This window comes from Martes martes (assembly GCF_963455335.1).
Source record: "Martes martes genome assembly, chromosome: 8".
Taxonomy (NCBI): domain Eukaryota; kingdom Metazoa; phylum Chordata; class Mammalia; order Carnivora; family Mustelidae; genus Martes; species Martes martes.
This window is the reverse complement of record NC_137895.1, coordinates 125266167-125278479: the sequence shown is the minus strand read 5'-3', so window position 1 is coordinate 125278479 and position 12313 is coordinate 125266167. Positions and strand designations below refer to the sequence as shown.

Below are 12313 nucleotides of genomic sequence, written 5' to 3'. Positions count from 1 at the left end.
CTTTTCATTGCTATCCCTGTGGGACTGTGTTCTCTAAGAAATGATTGTCATAGTGCAAAGAATAATTTTCATAAAGAATCTCCATTGACACGGCTTAATTAGTAATCTCAATTGTGAGTTTTCCTTTCATCCGAGTCATTATAACTGTTTTAATTTCCCGTACTTTCAACTTGTTGATGACAAGTTTTAAAACCGTCATTTCAAATATTTAGTGCTATATAGGTACAGACGAGTCCCGTCCCTTCGATTTCAGCTTGACACATAATTAGTGTGATTTGCATTAGCATAATAATGAAGATGGAACCGAGGGGAATAAAGTAGTTACGTCGCAACAATAGTGGCATCACTTTCATGGCAACAAGTATCCGAACACACATGTACAGATGTCTTGAGTTTTTTTTTTTTTTTTAAAGCAGAACAGTGCTTTTTTTTTTCCCCTTTCTTTTTTTAAACCGTTGTCAAATTCTGACAGCTGCTATGACTTGTTTTATTCTTTAATTCTTCCCTTTTTAATGGAAGGGCATCTTCCATTCATGGCTCCAGCAGTTTAGCTGCCTCTAAATGAGACAGAGAAACACGGATCTCCCTGGTGGTCGATCTTTCCACAGCTGCGCTGCGGTTCCGCTGTGACATCAAATTAGTAATTATAGCTGAGCGGGCTGCTTTTTACAAATGACAGCCTGAGCATGCTGCCAGCAAGCAAGCGACGCAGCAGGGAATCTGGGGAAGTAAAAGAAAACATAACTGGACTCACTTGATTTCTGGGGGATTTGACCTGACTCTTTAAAGAGCCCATGTTCTTGAGGGAGAGAGTCCTGGGGATTTGCACAAATATGCATTTTGTTCATCGTTCTGCACACTTCTCCTCAAAACTCGGGTCTGATTGTGTGAGGTAGAGCAGAGCGTGTATAATGGAGTCACCAGGTCACAAGCAGAAGATTCCTTTTAACATCTAACCTGCTCCCTGGGGCCCACGTGACCGGAAACAGCTGCCCCGCGGTTGGCATTTGTGTAACTCTTTCGGCAGTAATCATTGTGGACACTTTGATAATGGGCCGCAGAAAGCTGCCTTGTCGATTCTCAGGCATCGTGAATTGCACCAGCAATTAAGGGACTGTCACCATCTCTGACATTTTACCTATTATGGACGGAAGGTTCTAGGAGAATTGATCATGAATACCCTTATATCGAGAAATGCTTTCCCAAACCAGTTTTCAGCATTTCTTCTGTGATCTTTAAATTATAACAAATTACAATTAATGACGCCCTCTCTCTGCTTCTTTGGGATGCAGTTAAAGGCAAGGTGACAAAGCTGCTGGGACGATAAGGGGCACAAGCACAGCAGCATGTCCTTTCCTTCTGGGAATCTTTCTGCCGTCAGCCGATGATCAGTTAAAACAAGATAATCACGGTTTTTGCACCCCAAACTCAGCTCATGCTTTAACCTTCCTCTGTAAAATCCCTTTTCTTCCCAGATGGAAGTGAATCATTTCCCTTTGCCAGCCAGTGCTAGAAACCCCGATTCCAGCCCCCAAAATGCCAGGAATAGCTTCCTGTCGGGGCAGAAGCAGGGCCTGTTCCTCTTAAGTTAAAGGCAACACGGCTAACATCTGCCTCGTGGCGTAGAGATGTTTTATTAAGGGGAGTTTGCGGGGAGGGGCGGCAAACGGCAGTCATGGATCTGAGTCCCAGCCCCTGCTCTGGCATTAATGGAAGTTCGGGGGTTGGGGATAAATCATTTCACTTTGTCATCACTCGGAAGATGAAAAGATGAGATGGTATCATTGGTTCTCCTGCTTCAGTGTCAGAATCTCTTGTTTCAAACCAAGCCCTCCCCCCCGCAGAGGCACAGAGCAGCAGCAGAGTGGGCTCTGAGAAGTCCTGGACTTGACGATCGCTCAAGTCCTGTCTGTTCCAGGTATAGCTGAAGGCGATTGCTAGGATTCATGAAAAGAATGTTCAGAACTGTCATGTCAGCAGATGTCGACCACATTAAGAACCCTACAATGTAAACCTTAGGGGATAGTCTGGGAAGTGGAGTTTTTAAGATTCAGCTCATTCGGAATTTGCTAGGAGCGGCACGTGAAAAAAAAGGGGTAACACGCAGTGGTCCTTGTGAGCACCGCCCAGGCAACAGCATTCAGGTCCTCGGGCCTGTCTGGCTTACGGTGGCATGGAAGCTCTCAGTTGCCTTCAGTTCATTTTTATGTCTCTGGGATGAATTCAACCCTGGGTTTCCCAGACATGGCGGGAGCGGTGCTGCTAGATATGGGCTTTTTTTTTTTTTTTTTTTTTTTTTTTTTTTAGCTGACAGCTCTTACTCATTTGGTTCCAGAAAGAGTCGGGGTGGAAAGAAAACTTTAAAATTTAGAACGGGGCCTGAATTTTAGCCAAGCTGCTGCAGATGCATGCTTTTTAAAATAATAAAATACGGGGCACCTGCGTGGCTCAGTCGGTTAAATGACCGACTCTTGATTTCAGCTCAGGTTATGATCTCAGGGTTGTGAGATCGAGCCCCGCATCTGGGCTGCTTAAGATCCTCTCTCCCTCTCCCCTTCCCCTCCCCTCTCTAAAAAAAAAATTAAAGTGTAAAATAAAATAATAAAATTGTGATGTTCGCTAGGTTAGTAGTAAACCAGAAACCATATAGTACTTAGCCAATTTCTTAAGTTTTCAGACTCTGAGATTTCTTATGTTATCATCACCAACATCCATGCAACAGAATCTTCCAGTCAGATCATAACAACCTATTTTGTGGGTCCTGCCTGCAGGCTAACTGTCAGGTCACAGCCCGTGGAGGAAAACCAAGCTGCCCCCATTGATACCACCCACTTCCATTTAAAGGGCCATTATGTTTTGGAAAGTATGACAATATTTGAAAAGCAATATATTTCACATTTTAAAGATTAGCTTGAAAATCTTAGGATAAATAAATAACCAACAGCTGGGCACTGCCAGCTCCAACAGTTCTAAGGGCCGAAATCACACTGGGGTTTACCCAGTTTTGTGCTACTTAATTGTAGTCTGGTTTCACAAGGGTGTTGAAGTTTCTTCTCTTTCTACGTTTATACATAGACAAGTTCAAACCAAAAATGATGAACCTTTCACATGCAGATGCTGGTCACAAATTCGTCCGTTCTCATTGTGGAAATTACAAGGTAGTACTGAGCTGTGGGATCATTTTCCAAGCCATGAACTTGCATAAACATTCCACTTATGTTAAAGAAGGTTGTTAAATGCACTTTTTGTGAGAAAGCACCTGTTATCTTTGCTACTTCTGTGTGAGCTTTACCCATATTCACTAATTTGCCTTTTCGTGTATCAAGTTTGTGGCTTGGATGTTTTGAGAAGCAGAACTGATTTTATTGTAAATCTCTAACATCTCTTATTACTCTAAAATTGATACCACATATATGATGTTATTCAATCAAATCATCTTTATCCTAGCTCCAAAGTAAGGATTACCTAAAATTCTGTCCCTCACAGAAATATTTCTGGAGAGTATATTTTCAGCCCCACAGACTCTGATTTTTTTGAAGTGTTTTGGAAAGCCTGCTGAAAGGGGTTTTATTCTTTCTTTTGATTTTCATTTAGGTGAGCTTGGAATAACAAGTAAATCGGGAACATAAGCAGGTCTAACATGAGACAATAATTAGTATATATATTTTTTATGTTGTGTATTCAGCTCCAAGTGTGACAGTACAGCCCATCAAAGGGATACCAGGCGGCAATCTTTGACATCAAGGCTTACAATTAGACTTTAAAAATGGGTTGCCAATGACCACATCGAACAAAAATTCATTTCTTTCTGAAATACAAGTCTTTTAATCACAGAGGACTATGCCGTTCATTATCCTTTGCATTGAAACCTTCTGGTGCCAAAATCCTGTTTGCGTTAAATACTCAAGTATTTATGGAGTATGTTCCATTTTCCTGTTAGGGTTTCTGTCCAGGCGAAAATAAAAATGTGGCTCTGTGTTATATAAATTTTGGCTCTTTGCATTTTGAATATGTATGTATTTTTTTTAACTTTCCTATTGCAACGTAAAATACAATAGACTCTTTTAGCATGATTTAATATAATTGTAGCATAACAATAAAACCTAGGATCATTTTCATATGAATTCTGTGTATATGAAGGATGTTTTTGACTGTGAATACAGATTTCAAAACTTTGTGATTTTTTTTTACAATCATTTCTGAATCCCTTAAGAGATTATTTGATTTTTTATTCTCACTAAAAATAAGAGTTCTCTATCATTTCTCTGACTTTACTAGCCATTAACATATTACTAAACTCCACGTACATGACAGCAATCCTATATCACATCACAGAGCCCAGTGAAGTAGATAAATATTTATATGAAACCAACAGGTTGACTTCCATTTGAAACAAGATGTAAGTTCATTTGCTAAACATTTATTTTTGGATCTGTTTTCAGAGAATGTGTAAAATTTTTACTAATTTGGAATCTTAAAAGTTTCATTAACAGCACGATTTTTATATTGAAAGGGCAGTTCTAGTGCCTTGTTTTGTTTTGTTTTGTTTTGTTTTAATCTCCTTTCTACCATTCTTTCTGCCCTTTGCTTCCTTGGCCCTTCCAGGATCCATGATTTCTGGCCACAGAAGCACATGTTCATTTCTAAAAGTGAGGGTTCTGAATTCAGTTGTGGTTAATTCTGCATACTTTTTCCTTTTTTTTTTTTTTTTTTTTTTGATCTCAAAGCCCTGGCCAAATCTGTCTTTAGAGATCATTGATGTGTTTCATTGAACCCTCGGGAACAATAAGTATTTATGTTCAGAAGCATTTATACGTGTAAAATATCCACGTGTTGGTTATCTTCAGGCTCTGACACAGTTGGGTTTATATCCTGACTCTCATGGCCCTGATTGTTTGTGTTCAATTACACAGAAACCATTTCTAACCGTGACCAATATTGTTACATAGTTACGTTTCTTACTGATGAAGAGTATAGACTTGCGAGGGACAGATTAAGCAGCTGGTTCAGAACATCACAGCTAGTATAAAAATGTTAAATATGCCAGGCTTTTAAAAAATCTTGCTCTGGATTTATCAGCCGTGAGTTTTTCTCTGGCTACACAAGCCATACTTGAGAACATGACCAATAAGTAACACTGACGATGTTTGTCTATTACCCTCCCTGTGGCAAGCACTGCCCTAAGCTTTTTACGTGTATGAACTCAACTCATGCTCACACCAGAGCTGTTTGCTAATCCCCATTTAAAGAGGAGGAAACCAAGTTACAGAGAGGTCAAGTAACTGGCTCAGAGCTGCCCAGCTAATAATCGAAGTTGCTGAGCTCTAAGCCCGGCAGCTTGCATCCAGTTTGTGCTCAGAACCTGACACTTCAGTCTGTGTTCCGTGCAGGGCCATGCCCAATGGACCTGGCATCTGGCATCCCCCTGCAGGAAGGTGTGAGGGATATGCATCCTGGTAATTTTATCCAAGCGATGGAAGCAGGATAGCTAGGTTGCAAGGAGAACGGTGTCTGCTTATGCTTTTGGCTGTCTTTGTGCATTTAACGTGTCGCATTAGTAGAGGTGAATGTCGTTTTGTGTCCAATCCACCCCAATAGAATTACCTCGTTCCAAAGGGAAAGTAACCTTGCCTGACTCTAGCTGAGTTTGGTTGTACACAGCCTCCCTCGGCTGGCGGGGGTCCTGGGAGCAGCTCCCAGAGGTCCCCAGGCAGGAGCCCCAGCCCGGGGCAGAGAGGGTGGGGGTGGGTGACAGAGCTCATCTTTCTTGGCCTCGCCTCCCAGCAAGTCCCTTGTGTGGTACCGCCATTCCCCTGTCACACTCGGAGGCTCCCAGTCTCCACGAAACTGGCCAGGAGAACTTAATTCAGAGGGAACAAATAAAGACTTAACCTACTACCACTTCAGAAAGGTTGCTGACCGCTGGCTGGGAGCCAGCCTCAGAGAGTCTCTAGTCAAGAAGCGATTCTGAGCTGATGTCTTTAGCTCTGGCGGTTTCCTCCGCCCTCTGGCTGGTTCTGCATTGAACTAGAAAGGGTATGAAAGACACCCAATAAAGAACCAGACCAGTGACTTCGAGGCTTTCAAAGCTCTCTTGAGTGCAAAGAATCGAGTGTTGCAAAGCGGAGGGTAGACTCCATTGCTCCCCACAGTTACCCCCCGGGCTGCTCTGCAGACCTCACCTTCGTGGGCTGTGTAGCCCGGAGTGTGGAAGCCTATTCGCTCACAACCTAGAAGTTCTCTGCAGTTAAAAAAAAAAAAAAAATTGTGTTTAAATGTAAACACATCTCAGTATCAGAGGGATATATTGAAATCGTTCTCAAAGCTGAGCAATAAAAAAGAAAAAAGACAAACCAAGAAAGACTCTCAACGATAGAGAACAAACAGATGGTTAGCAGGGGGGAGGCGGGTGGGGATGGGGGAAACAGGTGATGGGGAGAAAGTGTACATGTACCGTGACACGCACTGAGTGATGTATAGAATTGTCGCACCGCTCTGTTGTACGCCTGAAACTCACGTGACACTCTGTGGACTACACTGGAAATTAAAATTTTACAAAATTTTCCAAAAGCTAAGAATAAGGTTTTCTTGAGCATGAATCACTGTCAGGTGACTTTAATCTTTGTCACCTAGTTCTTAGTAGAAAAGAACAAAGTTGTGTTGTTTTTTTAAGAGAAGATTTTGTATACAGTCTCTCAACCTATGTTTTTAAATCCGTGCAAGCTGGTGAATGCTCACGTCGACGATGGTGAGGAGGATGAGCGGCCCTCGCTAGTTAAGTGTGTCACACAGGTGTGGGTGGAGTTCTCAGAACAACTCCCACCCCCGCACCCCTACCCCGCACCCCCCCACTGAGTGAAGCGTCAGGAAGCCCGGGTTCCCCTCTCCACATGAGGACTTATAACTTGCATAATCTCTCTGAACTCAGTTTCGTGTCGGTAGGAACCTAAGGGTAATAGTTAAGGTTGTTGTGAAGGATGATCGAAACGATGCACTTAAATGGATTCAGGTGAAATGCCTGTTAGCACAGGACCTACAGCTGCTGGTGCTGGGTGGTGCCTTCCCCACTCCGTGCATAAGACCGCCATCTGGAAAGCTCCAGAAACCTGGCCCCGGCCCCGGACAGGTAGGACGTGGAGCCAGGATCCGGAATGTCTGGATTCACGTCTCCCACTCGCCTCCCACTCGCTGGCGGTGCTCCCAGGCGCTCTGGCCCACCGCAGATGCCCGGGGGTGGGTATGTGTAGACCCGTGTTGGATTCCTCCAGCAGCTGCCCTAAGGATCTGCCCTTGCCTCTTGAGCCTTTCGGTAAGCCGTTAAGTCTTTAACCAATCTGGTTGCCCTTTCTAAAACTTGATCCAATCTAAATACGTCCCTAGTGCCTGTGAAATTCACAAGTGAGCTTAGTGAGAGAGTGCAGGGTGCCCCGAGTTTTATGAGCTAGGATTACGTTTTCCCTGTCACATGAGGTAATCCTGCTGGGGTAAACCCGAAGTGGCATTCATCTCCATGAATGTGCCTGGAATTACAAACACCTATCCCCTGTGTCATTTACTGCCTCGGCTCTGCTCTGACCTCCCCGGCTTCAGGTTTCCCTTGCTCACGCAGAACCCCAAATCCCTCCGCCCTTCTTCTCTTACATGTATGAAGCGAGTTGTGGAGTTGAGGCTGATACCTTAATCCCTATCACGGCCACCCCCCTATCACCGCCACCCACACACATCGCTGTCATCCCCCCCACACACACACACAGACGCCAACACCCAGGGCGTCCACTTAGAGAATCCCCTCCTTCTCCATCTGTGTTTATGTGTGTGAATCTAGCTTCAACCCTTTCTTCTAAGGCCCTTCCAGTTTTGTGTTTTGGGTGGTGGTTCTCACTGCCCTCTGGATTTGTGAAACTTCAGATTCTTGTATTTCATTTGCTATGAAACTGTGTTACGTTTATAATTTTGCTAGAAGCAGACCTGGGGGTAGAGTGCGGTTGACTCAGACATTTCACATTAATTTGCTGTCTTCACATGTCAGGTTTTTTATGTCACGTTTATGACATTTTTAAATTATTAATGACAGATTTAGGGAGTCAGTCTAGCAGGCCCCTCCACAGTTTTTGTGAAGAATGTCATTGTGTTTTTATTTCCTCAAAACTCTGACTCATCATGAAAGTATTTGAGAGTAGATCAGTGTCCTCCAAGGATGATTACTATTTATCTGTCCATTTTGCATACTCGTGCTGCTTTGTCTTTTTACCTACTTGTTCTGTTTTTCTCTCACACTAGATCAGAAACCCCTTTAGAAGTGTTGACTTACTGGGACGACTGGGTGGCTCAGTGGGTTAAGCCTCAGCCTTTGGCTCAGGTCATGATCTCAGGGTCCTGGGATCGAGCCCCCCATTGGGCTCTCCGCTAAGCAGGGAGCCTGCTTCCCCCACCCCCTCTGCCTGCCTCTCTACCTACTTGTGATTTCTTTCTCTGTCAAATAAATTAAAATTAAAAAAAAAAAAGTGTTGACTTACTCATTTTTGCATTCCTGTTCATAACGGTCATTCAGTAACTGCTACTTGAACCAAACCTTTGGATTTCTGATCTTTGCTATACCTGCTTTATAAAGGTTGTTATTTTGGCAGTAGTTTTATCAAATTAAAAATTGCAAAACTTTTGAGGTGCCTGGGTAACTTAATTAAGTGTCTGCCTTCAGCTAAGGTCACGATTCCAGGGTCCTAGGATCGAGCCCCACATGGGGGCTCCCTGCTCAGAGGGGAGGCTGCTTGTCCCTCTCCTGCCCCTCCGCCCATTCGTGTATATGCTCTCTCTCAAATCTTTTTTTAAAAATTGTGAGACTTCAAATTTTTGCAAAGTTAAAATGAGTGGCAGCTACAAATTTGGAATCGCGTAATGTATATGCATATATGTGTGCGTACGGACTGATGTGAATAGTTTACAGAGAAGAAAAAGGGAGCCATTCAGGCATTTGAAAGATGGTTCAGTAGATCTATGCAATAGGTTTTCTGTTACTGCTCTGAACAACGAGGGGGGGGCGTGTGGAGAGCAGGAAGGAGAATATGTTGTTTCCTTGGATTATTTTTTTCTTTCATTTAGCTCACACTTATGAGAAAGAGCTATTCACACATTCATGGGTATACTAAGTGTCTTATGTTGGATTCCTTTCAGCTGGAAGAAATAAGCTATGATTAGCTGACAGGAGTGGGGAGGGGCTTTGATTGGTCTTGAACTCTCCCAGAATGCAGGTTGCACGAAATTAAATAGAATAATCCACACTATTTTAAGATCATATGCCCATATTGTCCTAGAGCATAAGCTGAAGGTTTTTACTGCTTGTGACCCATGTTTCGTTGGTCACCCATGACTTTGTGTTGTGACGATCATTGTAAGGACAGTGTAGTTGCCAGCTTGTCCCTTCGGGTTTATTTGTAAAGGATAGAACTGCTCATCTTAATATGTTTTGTGTTAGAAGAAGACATTGTCCTTTGGCATTGTCCAAATTTTCTTCTTGGTGGGGTGGTTACCAGGAAGGCTTAGAAGGGGCAGATGGCCAGCCTCTGGGTGCATATTCTCCCTGACTGAGAAATTAGATATGATTATGGATGGTGCTTTTCTGAGACAAGATAACCTGTTATTTGTAACATGAAGCCAGCAAAGGCTACCCAAAAAGTGTCAGGGGTGTGGAGTTGGGTTGTACCAGTAAGAAAATTGAAGGTTCCTGACAAAGAATTCCAAGAATACAAATTCTATACTTAGAAGACTTCTTGTAAGAGAGTGGATCTAAGAGAGCCATCGGGTTTTTATGCCATGAGATCTATTGCAAAACTTCCTAATATGGAGTACGTGCAACCCCCTCCATTCCTAGTGGGACTGCTTCCAGTGGTCGTAGCTCACTGGTGCCCCCTTGCGGTATTCAAGTCACCTCACATTTTGTTGCCTCGGGTAAGAAGCCTGCCGGGAGGGAGGCACACTCCATTTCCGGGCGTGGAAACGTCACCTCTGGGGTTGGAAGGGATGTCTTTCTTCGCTTTTATTCAAACTTATTTCATTCCCTTTGTCGTTTGTTTCAGGCCAAAGAACTACCGACTTTAAAGGATAATGATTTCATTAATGAGGGCCAGAAGATTTATATCGATGACAACAACAAAAAGGTGTTCCTGGAAAAACTGAAAAAGGATGTCGAGGTAAGAAAAAATCGACGTGAAGGACAGCCCTGCTGTAGAAATGTCACCACTCTCGAGTCTTAGAAGCTTCTTCAGCCGTCCATTCAAACCTGCAGGCGAGGCCAAAATTCGTATTGTTCATTGTGAAAAATCCCATCCAAACAGGTGCCTCTCCTGTGTGATCTGGTTTAGGAAAGAGTGTCCTGCTTCGGCAGTCGCTTGCTCTAGATGATGGACCCAGGAAGTCATCTGCGGGGCGTCCCCACCCTCGGGTTGCCACCGCCTTGGTTGGCGGGGGGCCTGTGTGGTCACAGCCTGCTCACACGGACTGCCCACAGCGACCAGAGGGAGGGTGACGCTGAGCGATGACATTCTGTCACACAGTAAAGCGTTTCAAAAACAAATGCTTAGTAACTGTTTGAGTTTGGGGGTTTCTTCATCTAAACCACATCTCGGTGTTAGTAAACACAGCCCCGGGCCCCTGGTGCTTTAACATTTCCACCAGCTTCTGTGGAAGTGATGTCATTAGGCCCACCAGGCCTCACACGTGGTGGGGACAGCGCCAAGGCTGTTCGCCACACTAGCGGCACGGGGGATGGTTGTGACACACAAAATACTGTGTGAACATGGGCTTTTCGTCTCTCTTGAGGGAGGTTTTCTTAACTGTGTTTTTGTTTAAGAATTAAAAATATACTTTTCCCTATCCTTTTGTTGATTTTAAAGGCATCACAGCTCTCTTGTGGGACTTCCTTCTATGATTCCTTTAGAAATTAATTCGGGGGGAAAGGAAGATTTTCTTGAGATCCATTAGGCTTACAAGACCGTGCTAAGAGAATTTTAATGTAGACGGTTAATGAACACAGTTTTGCTGAGCTGTTCCTTCCTTCATATGTATGTGTGAGTGTGGTATACTTTTTTTTAATTTTTATTTTTTTACTTTGAAATACAGTCCCCTCCGCCCAACACCAGTATAGCTCTTCTACTTAGAGGCTTTAGTGGAAAGTTTTCTTCTTCGTGTCATTAAATAAAAATAATTAAAATGGCTCAAGCCAACGATTGAGTGTCTGACATTCGACTGTATCCCCCGTGAGGGCAGAGCAGTTTTACAATTCCGTTTTTCCCTGTTCTGACATCTCTTTCATTGTAAGACACCCAGACTGAGTGAGTGAGTTCATAATTATTTTTATATCGTGGGTTATTTTCATTAAAAAATGTTTGCTTTTTTTTCAACCTAGCTGGTATATATGTATTTCCAATAGAACCTAAGTAGTGTTTATTTGTGAAGGATACAATGTCTACTTGAAAAGAAAAGTAGAAAAAAGTGTTTGCTTTTATCACGTAACATTTTTTTCCTCCAGTCTTTCAGTAACAAGCATTTTTTCCCATGTTGCCAATGATTATTGTTACCGTATATATTAGTTAAACATCAGTTAGACATTTCCCATTTTTGGTGTCAACTTGATCTAACTGGTTACTAGGTACTCTAGGTAGACCTGCTCACTTTCGGGTTTTTATTCCTCAATCAGCAATTCTTTGATCTTGAGAATAATACCATTTGAGCATTATGGTAAATATCCTTTAGGGTTATGTCCGATCTGCCAAAAAAATTAAAAATTTTTGTTTCCATCCTTTTTTCTGTTGGCTGCGTATCACTGGCTCAGACTCCGATACAATGTAACTGAAGCGGTTCCAGTTTACAGCTGAATTACATAAGGATCCTCTTAGCCCTTTTGTTGTCTCTAATAATGTCGTTGATTAGAGGATTTGGATAGTTTAATCCCATGCAGGGCTCTCGCACTTAGCTGTTTTGTTGAAATAGGAGCAGGGCATAAAGCATTCTTTCATTAAAAAAAAATCCTCAATGGCTGATACAAGTATCTTTAGTTTTGAAATTCATGCAGAAGCATCATTAAATTTTTAAGCAGGTAATTATGGTGAAGTGGCTTGACATCTGATCTTGATAAATGAGACTAGAATTTCATCTAGTTTTGTTTTTTCATTAACACTGTGCTTTCTCGTGTAGCTGACTGGCCTGTTTGAGTCCAGTGTTTTGGTTCAGGGTGGGGGTGGGGACGACTCTTTTTTACTTAATGCTTAAGGTAGAAGATGAGTTTATTATAGCTCAAGCAGCAATCTGTTTTTGTAGC

At 42.8% G+C, this 12313-nt stretch overlaps 1 protein-coding gene across 1 annotated transcript in view; it reads left to right on the top strand.

The window, feature by feature from the left end:
* The window catches only part of PIP4K2A (phosphatidylinositol-5-phosphate 4-kinase type 2 alpha), a 171956-nt gene that overhangs the window by 145570 nt on the left and 14073 nt on the right, over positions 1 to 12313 (top strand). Inside the window, exon 7 of the mRNA XM_080810658.1 lies at positions 10074 to 10187. Within this exon, the coding sequence (XP_080666784.1) occupies positions 10074 to 10187 (114 nt within the window). The remainder of the gene's footprint in view (positions 1 to 10073; positions 10188 to 12313) is intronic.